The sequence below is a fragment of the Osmia bicornis genome, chromosome 3 (assembly GCF_907164935.1).
Source record: "Osmia bicornis bicornis chromosome 3, iOsmBic2.1, whole genome shotgun sequence".
In the NCBI taxonomy this organism is placed as follows: domain Eukaryota; kingdom Metazoa; phylum Arthropoda; class Insecta; order Hymenoptera; family Megachilidae; genus Osmia; species Osmia bicornis.
This window is the reverse complement of record NC_060218.1, coordinates 362,860-381,314: the sequence shown is the minus strand read 5'-3', so window position 1 is coordinate 381,314 and position 18,455 is coordinate 362,860. Positions and strand designations below refer to the sequence as shown.

The following is an 18,455-nucleotide window of genomic DNA, read 5'->3' as shown; positions in this document are numbered from 1 at the left end:
CATCTGAGAACGAGCTTCCTTTCGATGAAATAAACGCTCGACTTGCGTCGTTCTTGGCGGATAATGGCTCGATTGTTAGCTCGATTAATAGCGGAAATATACGTAGCGAGGCAGGTTGGCTTCGTAGCATACAACGATGATATGGAATTGTTCTGGGGGATTTGCATTGATAATAAAGCTGGAATCAATGTTTACTCGATCGAAGACTCTGCACGATTCAAGACGGTCTTCAAACAATGCTCCATTGCTCCGATACTCTATTACTACTCCATTAAAGAAAAACAACGTCAGCGAAACGTTCAAACTAATGATTCGATTAAATAAATGACGCACACTTGCTCACTTTCCCTCATCACCTCTCGGGCCCTTATTTATTAGAAGAAATTCTCTTATACTTGAGATTTCTGATTACACAAGGTGTTTCAGACGATCCTCTGGCCGGAGAACCACTGAAAGTCCCGTGTAATCCGAGATTTTCGCGGTTTCATCTCGTACGTCGTTCGAGCCGCAGCTGTCCCATTCTGATAAGTCTTGCAACTGTTATTGCGAGCACACTCTCCGCTTTTTTTTTTCCCTTCTCTTTGCTTTCGTTCCTCTCGATCGGTTCTCTTCAGCGATTTTCTTGCGGCTCTTCTACCTAACCAGAAACGACCAACAAGTTTCGATGGTGGAACGTGATCATGGAAAATTCGCCGCGCCACTATTACGCAATTCCACTACCGATCGGCAGCTGATGAAATTCCGCATTGAAATCAACCAAACCAACTTGTTTTTATCGGAAGACGAATTTACCTGCTGCCTGGATTGGAAAATTTCTTACCCATTTATTTGAATGTACTTCGAATGACAGCAGACGCAATTCAGGGAATCTTTTACATGATTTTGTAATTCGTGAACCACCTGCTGCCACGTGCTCCAAATTTTCATCCAGATTTCACCAGTTTCACGCGCAGCTGAAGATAATATTTTACGCGACAACGTGTTAACCATTCACTGAATCGAACAAAGACACAGCCTCTGCTCGTTTACTTTCGAATCTGCTCGTTTAACGACTCGTTGCGTAATTATCCAACGAAATTACTTAATTGTGCATTTCTGCGCTGTTTTTTACAGTCAGAAGAAGCAAAGCCCGAAGAAACGAAACAGGAGTCGGCTGGAGAATCTGCCGCGGAAACGGCAGAGGCCACAACACCTACAGAAGCTAATCCCGCTAGTCCCAATGCTGTCACTTCTCCAGAAAACAAGGAAACCAAAAAGAAGGACAAGGTGAGATCGATTGCGTCGAATAATCAGGATGCACGGAACACGAAACGTCATTGATTACACGGTAGAAACTGGTAAATTTATGCTTGTGCCAAGAGGAAACATTTTAATTGACGACGATTCTATGAGCCCCAGGGTATAGTAAGCATATAATTATTATTCATCAGGGTATGATGGAAAATTAATGGAACAATAATTCGTAGCAGAAAACATATTAATTTTGCTGTAGAAATTAATTTCTATGAATTCCATCATTATTCGCTATCTTCCATGCGAATGTTGGTCATGACCGACCAAAGTTATCGCCAGACCAAAAGACTCGTGTTTACGCGTTGTTTAGAAAACTAAGTCACATAGTTGCGTGTAATGAGTCCTTCGATCATTATCGAGTGCCGTTTCCTCGTTCATAGATGAAGAAAAAGTGGTCCTTCAGGTCGATCAGCTTCAGCAAGAAGGACAAGAGTAAGCCTGCCCGCGAAGAAGCACCCAAGAATGGAGACGTCACCAAGGAGGAGCCTCTCGCGGAGGTGAGTACTGTCTATATACCTTATCGGATTCCAGTACGCGTTTCTTGTCCCCCTGTAGTATCGACACGATGATACAAGAAAACCATGAATCCCTATGGTCATTGATTCCGTTAATTGTGTCATCTTCTCGTCTTCTAAAGGAAACGTTCTCGTGATTTATTATGATATTATTTTGGCACTGTACTCGTATGTGTAACGTGTACACGATGCATACATGGTTTGGAATACAAAATAAAAAGACGGATATGCAATATGTACAACTGTTACTTCGAACAACGTTTTCTCGATTCTTCACATGTTTCATGCGAAGGATCTACGCGTAACCTTATAAAAACTTGGCTTTGTTCACAGATCGTATAACTAGAAAACGTTAGTATGTCTTAAAGATTATTCAGTAATATTCAACAAGCGAACAGATTGCCAGTATTGAGTATTATTATTTTTTAATCGTCGAGATGGTTGCGCGTGCTAGAGTTAATTTTCTAGGAGAGAATTATCGCAAAAGTAATTTTAGTAATAGGAGGAAGCCATCGCTTACGTTTCGAGTCGTTTCAAGTCTAAAGCAATTAGCGTCAGAACGATCCAGGGTATAATTAATAAATAAGCTACAGTTAATTTGCCATCTATAACGGTAGAAGACGAAATATTTTTATCATTGTCTGACAATATACTTACGCGAGTTTTAATAGAAGTTGAAAAACGATGGTGAAACGAGCGTAACGCAGGCCACCGTTCACTGGAACATGATTTGTGCTCTCTGTTCGATTCCAGCCGATCGGTATAATCGAGAACGACCACGCGATAACCGTCACGGATCGAAAGCTCGACCGGTGTTTAATTGGCCTCGAGACGTCTAATAAATCCTCCAGCCTTTCGTGATTATCTGAAATTTATATTTGCAAAAAATCATCAACGAATGAATATTATAACGATCGACGTTAACAAAGTTCTCTTGCGAAAAGATAATATTTGCCTCGCCATCCTCCAGCCTCATTTTTTCAATAAACATTTACAGAGTCGATTGCAGTGCCATCAATTCTGTAACTATGTACCTTGTAAAAAAGTTTGTCTAAAGTTTGATTTCTACGCGCGTGACTTGGCAAAGTACTTATGTACCTCGGTGTTTTATCGTCGGTTGGAATCTTTGCTCTGTCATTGATATTTCTTCTTGTGCCAAGGATAGTGCCGAGACGGGTTATTGAAAAATCGTGTGTCGAAGAATCACGAAGAATCACGAAGAATCACGAAGAAAATGATAATTAGAAGAAAATTATACGTCTAACGATAAGTTATGCAGGAAGAAAAGCAAGGCGACCGTACTGTATGCCACTTGAACAATTAATCGATATTTACGGTCGCAACAATGTAATCGTTTACAGTATCCGCGATAAGGAACGCAACATTACTCATACGATGATCAGGGTATAGTAATAAGTTTGCCAGTCTCCTCAGGTTGTGTTGGCTGTCGTGGAACTAGCCCCGCGTAGGCGAACCTCCTAGCCTCTCAAGATCATCAGGGCTAATCTCCTCGTTTCTTTACCACCTTCTTCATCTTCTCACCGGTCTCGCTCCTTTTCCCTCTTTCTCGTCCTACAACACTCCCTTTCCTTCTCTTCAACCTCGTCTGTACAAAGTGGGAAGGGCGTACAGCCGTGACTCATCATCCTTCTTGTTCGTCGTAGCTCGCGAGTTTCGTGATAGGCCGCCATGGAAAACCGGCTTCGAAGTCACTGAATTATCCCCCTTGCTTCTCTTTCATCCGCTTCAGGGCTGTTCCCTCCTCACCTTGTGTGAGTGCGAGCGCCTTGTTGCATCTCTGCATCTTTGCATCTTTGCATCTCGTTCTCCTCGCCTTCGCGGCCGTGATCCTGAAGGGAAATAAGTCATTCGTAGCTGTCCAACGATCGTGACACCTTAATTCCTCAGAATTAGGTGTTCAGATTGACACTTTTCTATCACTGTCCTCTCGTACGTGGCTAACGAGTCGTATGACGTTATAAATCGATTTACCGGACCAGTTCGTAAAAGTCTATCGAGGGGATATGATCGATGAGCTGGTATCAGCTTCGTTAGACGCTGAAAGACCAGCAACGAAGAAGAAACGGGTACTAGCCATGGATATCGCGAGCGGGTGCGTTCGAGCGCGACTTTCACTCGCTTGGCATTCCGAGTCATTAAGGAAGCTACAAGTGGTGCTGACTCGTAATAGCGGGATGTCATTGTGCAGCTTGTTGTGACACCACCATGAAGAATGACTTATTGCTCTCTGGCTTGTTATCCCGTATTTCATAGAGGGCATCGTTTGCCCTCTGCCCGCCCTCGTTGCTTCGAATTCCGTTAAAATGCCTCGATGGAGCGTTGAACGCGTTATCCTTGACTCGTTTGTTACAGCCAACCCGATTTTAGCTGGCTTTCCGCTAATTTTATCATCTCGGAAGATTAAATAATAAGCAGGAAAATCTGATTCGATTAGTGAAATTTAGGGTTTCTGGTGAACGCATAGATTCCAGTCAATGGTCCGTGACTTTTGCTCAACGCTTATATCCGCCCACGGTAGTCTGCGGGGCGGTTATTGAACCTGTTAGTGAATTCTAAAGATACATAGGTACTAGAGAAAACTGGTGTCTTAAATCTGGGGATAGTCGAAGTTAAAAGGTAGACGAGGAGGAGGTACAGCATTGTAACCGTTAAAAGGTTACTCGATGTTCCTCCAGGTACATCGGCATCACTCGGGTTTGCGTGTGCGGATCTTTTTTACAGACGCAAACGACTACGCGCGGTGTGGTCTGGCATATGGTTCCACATCATGGAATGGGAATGGGAATGGGAGTGGTGCGCTTGTATTCTTCGAAACATCATCATCCTACGGGACGTGGAATTATAACGATTTGACTATTGATGCCGTAGGAAAAGAAGAATTAAAGGGCGCGAATATCGAGTCGATTTCCTACGGGAAATGAGACGTATCTGTCAGAGAAATCGGTAACGGGGCTCGACAGGGACCAGTCTACACGCTTGTGTTACTCATTGTGCTCGCTGGTAACACGGTTCAATGGCCCAAACTTCCCGGATACGCTTACCTGTCGCGAAAAAAAAGCTCCGCTTCGACGTTGCGTGCAGTTCGTTCACACTGCGCGATCTGGTCGACTCGACACACCCGTTAGATAAGCTAATGATCGCGTCGGCGATCAAGGCTTCGACTCGCCTCGTCCTCCTACTCAAAGTTCATCCACCATCGATGCGTGTTCATCTTTTTTTCCTCGGGTATAGTCGCGTTAACGCGGCAATTGTACCTTGATTTGATTCAAGGACTATCGCTAGGTACATATACGCTTTTATTTACCGAAGAAACTGCTCGTTACTCATCGTGCCTCGTGGCGCGGCGATATCTCCCCGTTCCTCTCGTAATGTCACCGTGATAAAGGCATGGTTGTGCGTTAAAAATAACGCAACCGTTTATTTATTCTTCGTTCAGAGGCGTAATTTACGCGACGACATAAATTCACGTAATCGGCTCTCTTTCTCTTTCCTATCGTGCCTACCTCTATATGTATGTATTCCGCGAAAGTTTTATGCGATCGTAAACAAGTTGGTAACAGCAACGATCCACGTAGGAAGAAAAAGCTTCTGGCTTCTTCGCGAATCTTAGGGTAGTCCCGCGTTTGCTACTAACTTTTTTTTCACGATCGAGAGAAACTATCCCCTCGATAGATGGAACAAGTATCCTGAAGTGGCAAGTGCTTCTCTTCGATGAAGCAAAGATCGAGGGAGCTGAGCTTAAGGATCGCTCGAGAGTCTTTGCGTCTGCTGCTCGTGTCCCCGGTTTCGCACCTACGCGAATGCCACATTGTTTCCAAGCAGCCACCCTCGCGCGAAAGCGTTGCGTGCCGGTGCGCTGGTCCCGTGGCTGCTTCTTTTTTTTTTTTCACGTCGCCTACCCAGTAACGTAGGGGAGTGTACAGAGCGTGGCTTTTATTCTGAAAGAGTTGAAACGGTTGAAACGGTTGAAACGGTTGAAAAGGGAAAGAGGGGGTGAGAAGTTGGCACGAGCAGAGTAGTATTAATTAGCAAGAGAGAGGGTGGGCAGGGTTGAGTGTAACGACTTCGAAGACGGAAGGTTGTTGCTCGACGTTCAGCTCGCGTGACTGAACCCTCGGGAAAAAGAAAACACCTGTATGCAAGGGTTAAGGGCAGCGTAGCAGAGTTTGGCGAGCCAGACTCGCGGTGCCGAGGGTTAGGGGTAAGAATAACTTTCACTAGTTCTCCTTTGTTCTGATCGTTTCATGGTCACGAATGCCCGATAGCTAGTATTACGGTACCGTTTTGTCGTCGCTCAGTAGAGTGTATCGATTGTAAGAATAGGTGAACAGTACTAAGGATAAGAAAGAGATCAACGATTAAATACTACTTTTAATTGCTATATCTATTAAAGTTACCTAGTAGTTACGACCCCTTGTACCTTATATCGTAGAAAGGATCGGAACGGTATCTCGATGACCGCGCACTTATTTAAAGAGGATCGTCGGATAGTGGATAAGAAAGGAAACGATTTGTTGGAAGCAAAGACACGGTCTCGGGATGGGGTAGAAATTTATGCGACGAGTGACGAGATACGACAGACGTCGCGGTCTTAAAATATGTCAGAGTTTGCAGTTGCAGTCGGCGATGCAACGGTACATGCGCGCGTGCAGTTGCACGTCGATGTGCCAGGAATACGGCGCGGCGCGGCGCGGCGCGGCGGGCACAACGGTGGCAAAAGATCGGGTAGACGGTTAAAAACCGGTTTCGTTCACCGCGGAAGGCGTCTCGGTAGTTTCTACTGGCTTCGATTTCATTCCTAATGGCCCCGATGAAATTCATCCCACGATCGTTCGCTGCCCGCTTGCATATCTTTTCTGCGCGATTGCCTGCACCTTCTCTCTACACGATTTTTCCTCTATCCCCTCTCTGTTCGTTATAAATTTCCGCTGACAAATCGGTTTCTTTCTCGGTCGGTGTCTTTCTATCAGAATTTCGGCGAAATTCAATCAAAATATTCATACTATTTTTTGGTCGATACCAATTGATCAACTTGGTCGATTAACAGACAGAAAATCGGACGTTGATCGAACGATTTCGCGCTTCGTAATAAGCACACCGAAGTTAATTGCGCGTATAAAGGCTATGTAAAAAGATCGGCAAGAACGCTTCGTTCCAACCATTGCGTTCCGCTCGATTCCTCCAGGAAAGGCTAGCGTAACTTCTTCTCGCAGGGAGAAAAACAAATTTCCTTCTCTCGACGCGGCTTCGCGAACCCTCGAAATCCCGACAGCCAAGCAAATCGCCAATTAAACTTGCAGCTCGTTGATGAGACCGCTATGAATTTATCCGGGAAGAGAGAGAGAGAACGAGAAACTGCGTATTAACGAGAATTCAAAATGATCTCGAAACACTTTGTGAAAATTTATTTTGCGAAAAAGGAAAAAAAGGAAAAAAAGGAAAAGAAGGAAAGATGTACGGTTCATAGTGGGTGCTTGAAACGACGTGGGAATTCGGCAGGTGTCTCCTCTTGGTGAAAATCGAATATCCGTCTTGCTCGGTTGTCGGCGGGGCTTCTCTCGAAAAGCCACTTTCATTCCCCACGATGAAAGCTTCCTTTTTTTTCTGCCTCGTCTGTCTTGTCTCATCTTCTAGGTGCTCGTCGACAGATAGAGGATGGTGTTCGCTGGTAATACCAATCGTGTTTTGTCTCTCGCCACGCGCTTCCTCGAGTACAATGCGACAGGTGGAACGCGAATAAAAAGCACGAAACTTGTGACCCCGGTCATAGAACAGTGAACATTGTCAGTTTACCTTTGAAGTTCGATGACCGTTGCGTATAAATACCTGTCGTTACATTTTATTTCCGATGCGTTACTATTTTCCATATTCACTCGAAACAAAAGGGTGTCTTATCGAGCCAGGAGTGTACTGTATAGGGCTCGTTCTTGTCTGTTTTTTCTTCGAGCGACGTCTTTCGCCGGCATGGAAAAGAATACGCAATTACAAACTAATCAACCTCCAGGAGGAAACGTTGGCTGGCTGCCAAAACTGTTGAACGTTTTCCTCTCGGTTGTCGTGTCTGCTATAGAAGCCATCGGGAGACTGTTTGGCTTAAACGGATTACCCAAAGAGCTTGCTCCTGTCGACGAAGCGTCCGTTTCTCTATTTTTCCTTTTAGTTTAGCGCTATCGATTTACAGGCTTTCCCACCGTGGATTAATGGATTGTGTTTCGATGTTTTTCAACGACTACCAGACAAATAGGAAGACGTAACGTTTCGTTCACGACCTCTGCTGATAAACTCATCAAGTAAAGCAAATAGCAAATAGCTAGTGTTTGTCAAGCAAATTTCTATCTCAGACGTTATAGGATAGTTGCAGTTTGATCAGAAGTTGCATGAACTGGGGTGGATAGATAAATATGAACTTGCGAAGAAGTTAATATTGCGAACGATTCCTCTCTCAATTGAATGTTCTTCGATAATCAAACAACTTTATTGCTCGAGGGATTCAATGATAATAAAGGAGAATTACGCAAGAGCCAAATGTTTCATCGTAACATCTTCAGAAATCTCGTGTTCTTCTTACAGAGAGATTAATCCCCTCTCATTTTTTTCTCTCGCCACTAAATGGGGGGCTGTTCTGAAAATGATAAATGCAAAAAGAAACGATCGAACACAAGTGGTCCAGATACCCAAGGTAATCAATTACTTCCATTTTCGCTTCTTAACGAAATGTTGAAAGGCTATCGTGGAAAGCTTATATTTTTTATGAAAGAGCTCGGTTATTTTCTCCATCTGGTCCGGTTGAATTTACTCGAAACGAGAGATGCTAGGAAATTAATTTCCTAAATGCGTTGAATTACCACGATTGAAACGCGTGTTTTCGATGCACGAATTAAAAAGCCGAGCGCACACCATTCGAACGAGCAGCAGCGCGTTCGGCAAAGTGTGTCGGTTGAAAGACCTCGACCAAACGAACAGATCTCAACCTCGTTTTATCGCTTGACGTCATCAAGATGCCATTGTATTAAAAAATATGATCGACAAATACGTTCTTGGCTTCCCTCTTCTTTATTTATAAACGTTGCTACATCTTACATGACATACTTAAAAAAAAGTTTCGATAAAAATTTCGAGTTGTTTTTAAGATTCATCGTCCTCTTTATTTCTATCTTTTGATCCTTCCACCCTTTGAATTTAAAAAGGGAAATCGATGGTACGACTTGTTGCCGATCCCACGATCCCACGATTCCCGAAAAGTTTCAAACCGTAATTCCCTTTCGCGTCGGATTTGCAGGATTCGCGCGTGTTTCCCGTGCAAATCCGTAAATCGATCGGGGTTAAATCGTGATCCAAAGTCGGCATCGAATATCCACACAGCACAGCTCCTCGGTGGTGTGTGTGGTTGTGACTGTGGCGGGCCCGGTACTCCTCTCTCCCCTTCGGATTTGGGCGTCGTCGACGACGACAACGTCGTCGTCGTCTAGTATCGAGCGTCCCGACGCCGGGACGCGCAGAGCTGTTGCCATGCCAACCGACGGGGCTACCAGGGCTTTTCGTATTCACCAGGCTTTCTAGCGAAAGACTCGTGCCGCTCTCGCACGTGAACATTCAAAATCAGCTGAAACTTCTATCAATTCGACAAAATGAGTGACACTCCTGGAAAAGATAGAGGGTCATTCAGGTATATAGGTGAAGCGACTATGTCAAAATGTCACCTAATTTTATATCATATTCGAATTGATTTTATTAGCTCTCTTCGCGTCTTCTCGATTCATTTTTAATTGATTGATGTAGGTTAATTGGATTTTATTCGATCCGCGGTATTCTTGTACGAAGGAAATGTCAGTGATTTAAATTTGTACTATGGAATCGGATTCCTTCTGAATATTAATCTTTTTACCTGATAAAATATCCATTAGCATCGAACAAAAAATATTTTCAAAGTTTCAACTTGGATCTCTTGGGAAAATCAAGTCGGATCAAAGGAACTGGATAGTGGATTTTCCAAAAGCTGGGTCTAAACGGCTAAGGCGAAACGATAACAGAAAGTCCAAGCAAAGCGTGTATTTTATCGATATGTAGTAGAATTCCGGCTGATCCCTTGAAGTCAAAAGTCGAGTAAGCAGGCGCAAGGTAAAAGTAGAAGAAGGGGTTGCCTAGATTTCCTTTCCAAGTGCAACAATGTTCGATTCGATTATAAAAATTATTTAAGCATTTAATGGTCCATTTTAGTAGGCGTGTATTTTACTCGTATGTATGTATTGTATAATTCAGCTTGATTTTTCTATTGTCGTTGATCACGAGAGAAAGGAAACCAGGACGAAGGAGCGGTCGCGCTTTATTTCGTTTGAAAATAGTCCGCTTCTTAATTAAGATCGGACGTGCGAAACGGTAGGCATCACGTGATTTCCCAGGTGGAATTTCCTGTCCGTGGTCGTTGGTTGCCGAGCCTCGAAACCGCAGAACGCGACAGGCCATGCTTTCCAACCGAGAAGACACTCGATAACGAGTTTTCCCGTCCATTATCTTCCGTACCCTTTTTATTTCCATCGTGGCTGGCTGGCTGGCTGGCTGGCTAGCTAGCTAGCATTTTTTGCTTCCGGCCTGTGAATGGAACACAGCTTCCACCCGCGTTATACCTTTGTAAGATGATACAGTGATTTTTCATTTGCACGAATGTCGCGAGTTGGCTATGCTTTTTTCATTTGTTAATTTTCCCGAAACAAAACAGTTCAGTCATGTCCGAACTGTCAAGACGGTGGTTCAGCAAAAAGAACATTGGTGATTTGTATTGTGCCCTACAGGATGTACGAGTCGCTTCAAGTTACCCGTAACCCAGTCAGCATCGTCTTCACGAACGTAATTGCAATCGTTTCTCTTTTTCTTCGAATTTATCATTGAAACCAGAGGAAATTAAACTGCTAACAAATAGATGAGGAAAGCAACGTCGTCACTATTTTCTGCTCGACGAGACGAACAAAAATCTCTTTCCACGAAATTTTCTTGCATCGTTAAGTCACGGAAAACGAGCTCGTCTTTGTCATTTCCCAGTATATCTGTATTCTTCTCTCTTTTTTTTTTTTTTATATTCCCGGCTTGCATCGATCAATCATTCGACTCGTATTTCTCGAACAATTGTTGTGTACACATGTACGTCCAACGCATCGTCGTATCCAATGTGTAACAGGAAATCCTCTTACTGATACGCGAAATATTCGAAACGTGTTCGCATACCGGAACGTCGGATACCGAGGGGATTTCTGTGAATTCGCGGTCGTAAATCGTTCGCGTGCAATCAAGGAATTCCTTACTTTTCGAGATTCTGAGAGTGGTTCTTCCCCGAGACGGGTTATAATTTTAATTTTAATTTTAATTTAATTTCAAATCATTTCTTAAAATTCTTACGCGTAAACGCGTGGTATGGCCGGTTCAATGACACTTTTTCTCTATTTCTTGCTCGTTCCATTAAGTTTACTCCCGGGGCAATTGGGTTAAGGGTCACACATGGGTGTACATACTCCTTTCGAAGGATTCAGGCAACGCTCTGGGGTTCGAGCCACGAGTGGATGTTTCAATATTTATCGGGGGCCGAGTAGTTTACCGTAGTTGAGGGATATTATCGAGAGATTCGCCAGCCATCCGTGCAGCAACGATTCTCAATTATGCAGCACCCACAACATTTCCCGGAAGCTGTTCGTGACTGAGATTCCCTGTGAGTTTCATCGACTCGTCGATAGACGGACTTTCAAATATGTATCCACCCCTTCTTGCGATAAATCAATAACATTCCCAATTTTTCCATTGCCTAGTTGGGTAAATCAATGCCTTAATTTTTCAAAGATATCCATCCTTTATTTCGCTAGGCTAGAAATTGCCGTAGCGAGTCACGAATCCGTAAGCTAGACGAAATGGAAATTGTGGCATAAAAAATTTATCTTTGAGGGATCGATGATTATCGTTGGCCACTCCCTTTGGTCGTTTTTATTCATTCTGGCTTTCGTGCGGTTGAATCCGCGTGTACGAATGATAAAATCGATACCCACCTCTGCTTCGTATAGTACGCACACCCTCGTTTTGTTGCGTTTCGCGATCCTCTTCAAAGGGTGAAGAGAGAATCGTTGAGAGGGTGAATAGTCGAGAGTGCGTGCGTGTTCCTCGCAGCGTTTGTCGGAGACGCCGTCACCGCCTTCCTCGGCAACGGCGTCGGCGTCGTTTCGTTTCGTTTCGTTTCTTTCCTGTTGCACGAAACCATCATGGTTACCTTCAAAGAGATTTTACTGGTGTACGTTTTGACAATTTGACCGAATAATCGATCAATGCATGATACTCGAATACTCAAAAAAGGCAATACAATTTTTTAAAAATATTATTCAATTTGCTGAATTCGAAGGTAATAACAGCAACAGGACACGTAAATCTCGTTTAAGGGAAAATGCAGGGTAGGTTATCAGCTGTAATTCCATATTATCGGTTTTTCGAATCGACGCTTTTAACGTCTCCCATTCATTTATTCTTGTTCGTCCAACGGGGGCGTTAAAATTGTTATCCTCCATCGAACGAGTCCTGAAACGAAGCAAAGAACGGCTCTCGAAACCGCTGTTTAAACGTTAAACGGGATGAAAAATATCCATATCTCGTAAAGAAGACCGCACGAGTCGTAAAGAGCGCGTTAAGTAGTATGTAACGCGAAACTCGGATAGCTGGTGAAAGCAACGGTAAAGTAGAGATCGTAAAATCTATTACACTAGAACTCCATTTATTTGAACATATGGAGGACGTAAGATAATTGCTAATGAATTCTCCTCTAATTTTATATTCTTTTTTATGTATTTGCGAGGTAATTACTACTAAACTTAAACAAACAGCAGAGAAAAACAAGAAGTGTACTTTAACTCGTTATGTAAAAGAAGAAGAGTAGTCAAGGAAGAGTTTGCTTCATTAGCGTCTGACTATTTCCTATGATTAACATCAATTAATGCATCGGTCATAACGAGAACTTTCTTTCCACCGTCGAATGAAACGAAAGAACGTCTCCATCTGTAGGTGTACATGCGGTGGATGGGTTTAATTTGGAGCACTCGATTGGTAATCTTACCTCGTTTCTTGCTCGGTCCAAGAATAATTCTGAAACGACTTCACGGTTGATGCTGCCACCAACGAATGTTCACAGAACTCGAGGGTCGTTCACAAAGTATGTATGAAATATCTTAGGGTGAAGTTGCCATATTTATAGTTTAATAAAAGCAACCATGGTCATCTTTATCCTCAACAAGTTTATCGTTCTAGTAATCGTTCTATGTAGTACCATTGAGAGAAAGATCCATTATACTTAATCCATCGGATATCAATTCGGTTGCTAATTCCAGCTAGGATTTCCAATTGACTCACGTTCATGACGAATGCAGTCTAAAGGTCAAGCATGCAACATTAGAAATTTGGAAGGTAGCCAACAATTTTCCGGCGCTATTTCACGCCGAATAAAACCCCTTGATCCCTTGTCTGGTCTCCTTCTCTCGTTAACGTTAACCTTTTTCCGTCTCTCCTTTCTCGTCCATCACTCCTTTCTCTTTCGATCGTCTAAGAATAGAAATGCGCGGTGGTTTTGCGGTGCAAATTTTTTCGCCGTTCGCAGACGCCGCATGCGTTACCAGGCAGATCGAATCGAACTCAACACTTTGACAGTCTCAGATTTTTCCTGAAATCTATAATAAACGATTCCTTCGTTTTACCGTACATGCATTTCTGTATCTTTGGCGCACGATTTTTCCATCTTTCTCTTCCTGGTTTCACCGTACACGCGTGGGTGGTGCACGACGGCTTTCCCTTTCTCCTCTTTCATTGTAACTCGTCCGTTTCTACCGATTCTTGTTCGCTATCAACGGGCTATTCTCTTACAAAGCGTGGCTCAATTTCTGATTTCACTTTCGAGGAATCTTGCTGAGGTGTACTATATATTAGGCTCCTCTTCGTTCTCTCTGTGTTTCTTCGAATCATCTCGTTGCAACTGGTAGAAGGAAATCCGATCGCATTTCGATTGGATTTTGTTATAAATTTAATTATAAACTAAAAATCCCCTTATTGGTAAAGGGTGGAAAAATTCAGGATAAAAGATTGTTGACAACGATTTCTGTGACATTCACAAGATTGCCAGCTAAAAAGCCTCGAAAAAAAAAGGGCGCTTCCGTTCCTGGCGTACTTTTCCCTATCCCAATTAGACGTTACCTCCTCGAGGATCTACGCGTGTACATAGTAACACGCTCCGCTCCTCTCAGCCAGACGTGGGACGATCCTCTCTGTTCGACTCTATATAAACCAGCGTGAACTCACAGTCTGGGCCGAGTAGTTCGCCAACGGCGAACAGTTCCTACAGATCTTTCGTTCCGTTCCGTTCCGTTCCGTTCCGTTCTCTAGTGGTCGTGCACGCGTGTGCATTCGTGTATAAGTGTGCTTAGTGACAAAGTAAACGCGATATCTACTATACAAAATTTTCGCTCTTCTTTCGAATCACGCACCTCATCGATCAATTGGTCAACAAAATCATTACGTTGGTCTGAAAAGAGTAAATTAGGGCGAATCTCAGCTTTGATAGCACATTCTCAACGTATTGCCTCTAGTCTCCGTCTCGTCGGTTTGGCTACACAATTTAGATATTCTAAACCCTACTAAACTCTTGTGGCTACACTGACGAGACTGGGATTAGCGTATATTTTGGAAGGACCATTCGGAAAAATACCCCAAATCTGTTCTGGCCGATCGAAATTGATATCGTGCAATTTTACTTGAATGAAATTTTAATTGTTTCGCTGACAATACTTGGAAAGTTTACGTAACGTTTGTTAATCGAAAACTGTACGGAGCGTGAAGAAGGATTAGTTTGATCGAGAAAGTGCGAGCGACTCGTGAGTCATTCTGCGTGTTGGATGGTCGCAAGACGCGCAGATGCTTTTATCTTCGGCCACGTTTTCTTGCACAAGACATTCGTATCTTGTACTTAGTATCAATCGCACGTTTAACGATTGGTTCTTATTAATAGAAGGCAGTAAAGTAATCAGACTACAAAAAGCATTTTTCGTTTAATATAGTGCATTATACATATATGTATAGGCTGGAATGACGGGGGAGGATATCTATTGCGTCTTAAATTAATACGTTTCGCGGCAGCAGTCGCGTAAAAGTACATCGTTTGGAAATTTCGTATCACGTGTCTTGTTTCGTTCGTTACAAGTGGGGTATATTTTCGGGATATATTTTTAATTAAAGGATCATTATCGATAAAGTGTCGTGAAATATTCGCGAGATGGATACGATCACGAAGGCAGGACGAAGTGTGGGGAATGGTGTGTTCCGTGTGGCAGGTGCCTTCGCTCGTGGCACCAGAAAGGTTTTGTCTTACGTACCGTTTTTGGGCGTCGTTGCGGTTCCACCGGAAACTGACCAGGCAAAGTCCACCGGGGTAGGCTATACACTAATGATACATACTTGTGAATTTTTTCTCCAATTGCTTGATACCGAGTGATCAGAAAAATTCCAATTAGAGCGAATTAACCCTTCCTCCAGTTTCTCTACTAGGAGCAACGTGCACGATACGGTTATTACCTAGGACAACATACCGAACGATTCCCCTGATCCAGACCTATTTCCGGCGCTGATTAACTGTTCCCAGGTGGCTTGCAGGACTTAATGGCTTTGGTATCCGCTCGTGGACGTATTATTCGCGTTATCGGTTCGAGCGGACTGGTTTCATTTAAATACTTGATACTAAACTGGATTAAATAGAGACCAGACTGTATAATCGCAAATTGATGTTCTTTTTGTTTTGTATACAATTAGCTAACAAATATCCGATCGATACACGCATTCACAACGAGTATCTACCGATCATTCGATACTGTTTTTTATTTTACGCAATTGTTCATTGTTCGATGCGCTTGAACAGAGAACAAAGGTAAACCGACACTCGTTGTGTAAAAATAGTTGCGAGCCGTATAAAGTTGAACACGGTGAAAGTTTCGGAAAATCTTTTCTCCTCCAGCAGCACGATGAAGAATGTCCAGCTACGAAAGTATATACATACATACTTCCTATCATACTTTCGTGTTCGACGGGGGTGCTTCAAGTTGCAGCCGGGTGAATCCGTTTTAAGGTTTCGCGTATCGAATTATAACCGCGCTCAACCGGAATGACCGCGATATATCCTCGTGTCGCGTTAATCCGCCGCGCACAACTGTTTCGGGAATCGAGGAAAATTAATACCTGACCAGGAATATATTAGTCCTGTATAGACGAGAAATTTAATCGCGTCTACCTACTGTGACAAACAATGGAAATTGAATTTATGCTCGATCAACGATCAACGATCAACGATCAAAGGCTGCTCCGAAACGTTATTGCATTTTCGGTTAACACGAAACCTTTCCTTAACCACCCCTCTGAAAATTGAATCGTATCGTTTCATAGAAAGGGTGTACCCGTTATCTGTTTCTGTATTTTCTTTAAAATATTCATTTTGAAATGATTGGATACCTGGTCCTAGTGTTAGATAAGTATCTTGATTATTAATGACTCCTCGAACACAAAGTCAAGTCCCGTGAAAAGCGTAGGTAAACGAGCTCATTAGGAAGACTATTAATTACTTCATACGCTACATTAACTTCGTGTTCGATTAACGCGTATCATCGTCAAGACTGTAGTTTTCTTTTTTGGATTGGCAAACATGGGAATTCTCGGTATGTTTATTCAATTGCAATAAAATGATCGTCCTCGGTGAAAAGAATTCTTTCCTCTGGTCTAGTTTAGTTATGTATAATTTACTGTGGGACACGCTCCGGTGGACCGAATAAGTGTTGCTGTCGTAATTCAATTCTGGGTAAGGTCGGTAAACAAAAGAAAGAGAAAAAAGGAAGAAAAAGCGGGTCAGAAGAATAGATTCTATTTTATAAATTCAAAAGAAAATTTACGAGCATGGATTTGAGTTAAGACAATGGATAATAATCAGGGCGAGAAAAATGTAATTAGCTGTTTGCTAGCGTAAACTTATGTAACTTGCAGATATAGCATCCGCCAGGGAGGAACAGGCAACAGTTGTTGCACGAGCACGTGGCACGCGTCACCCCTAAGCTTTCATTCTTTTATCTTTTTTTGGAACGGGAAATTGATTCTAGGATCAGTCCTAATACAGCATACATACCAGCTGTTGTGGCCGATGCCAGGATAGGATAATTCGCACGGTTCAACGACTACAACGTCGTGGTTTAAACGCGTCAGCGAGCTATTAAAGGACTAAGTTATTCGCGTCGTTAACGAATGATTTCAATGGTATTTTGGTGATGCTTCAAATAACAGCCAGTATTTCTAATTTCGTTGCCTGTAAAATGGAACCAAGGACTAGTAAAATTTTTTCGTACGATATTCAGCTAGTAGAGATATTTAGCTTGGAGTTTCGAACGAGCGAAACTCGGCGAGATTCATGATCCTCGTTTAAATATATATTCGGAACAGCCGTGGGCAGCCAACGTGCGTAGGTTTTCTCTATCCTCTGTACATTGGTGTGCAACAGTCATCGTTTGTGCATTCAGCAGTTGGTCTTTCGTTGCAAACTTATTAGAGACACTCTGTTTTATAATCCAGTCAGGATTGGTCGGCGGCCAACGATGAATCTTCTCGTGTTTGCTCGATCGATTTCTCGTTGTAAGAGGAAACCAAGGGTAATCGGAAGTTTATTACCGGCGATGCTTCTTTCTTCCGTCGAGCCACGGGGCGCGGACAATGGCCTGAACGACGATTCTGGCCTTCGGCCAGTCCTCTTCTTTTTACCGTTGTCCTTTTAGACTTCTATCTGAAGTTTAGCCAAATTTGCAACGCGAATTCGCCAGTACTTTGACTCTTCGATTCGCGTCAGTCGTTCACCGGCAGAGGTCGAAAACCTTCAGAGGAAACATATGCGCCAGTGAATTTTGAAACATGCTTCTTTCTGAGGTGTAGGCCGGCTTCTAGCCTTTGCTGGCGAAACACGGGAATCAGAAACGTCTGAGGAAGAAGGAAAAAAAAAAACAACACTCCGGTTTAGAAAGCCCTTGTCCACCACGACCCTTCAGGGGCTGTAATTCTTTAAGCGAGAAGCTTACCCCTTACGAAAATGCATAGGAGGAACGACGAGAAGGGGTTTCGCTTAACCAACCGATCGATACCAGGTCTGGGGACGATAAAGCACGCGCCGCCTTCCGCACGTCCGGTTTCTATTTCCCTCTTCGGTTTCAACAATTGATTTCTCTCGTATGTCCGCGTCAAAATGCCAATACCCTAGAACCTGATTTACCTGAAAAGACAAAACAGATCGAATAACGGATCATCGATTTCTTCTAGGAACTTTTTGTTAGACCGAACGACTCGAAGCGTAGCATTCTTTGCTATTTTCTTCTTCGGTTCACACGATCGTTCGTGCAATTTAGACAAAGCTCGATTTCACACGCGTGTATTTTGCGACTAACGAACCGGACGTATTTATAAAATCACAATCAATCACGCCTCGCTTCGAAAGTAATCGCTGACACAGTGACACGATTGGCCACCCCTGAAAGGGTGACGACGTTCGTACCTCGGCACCCTATGGCGGCTCTCCTTTTGTACTCCTTCATAGGGGGG

At 43.2% G+C, this 18,455-nt stretch overlaps 1 protein-coding gene across 1 annotated transcript in view; it reads left to right on the top strand.

Annotated features, from left to right (window-relative positions):
* LOC114876069 (A-kinase anchor protein 200-like) overlaps nt 1-18,455 on the top strand; it is a 36,064-nt gene that overhangs the window by 10,407 nt on the left and 7,202 nt on the right. Inside the window, exons 3-4 of the mRNA XM_046285188.1 lie at nt 1,114-1,266; nt 1,674-1,790. Of these exons, the coding sequence (XP_046141144.1) occupies nt 1,114-1,266; nt 1,674-1,790 (270 nt within the window). The remainder of the gene's footprint in view (nt 1-1,113; nt 1,267-1,673; nt 1,791-18,455) is intronic.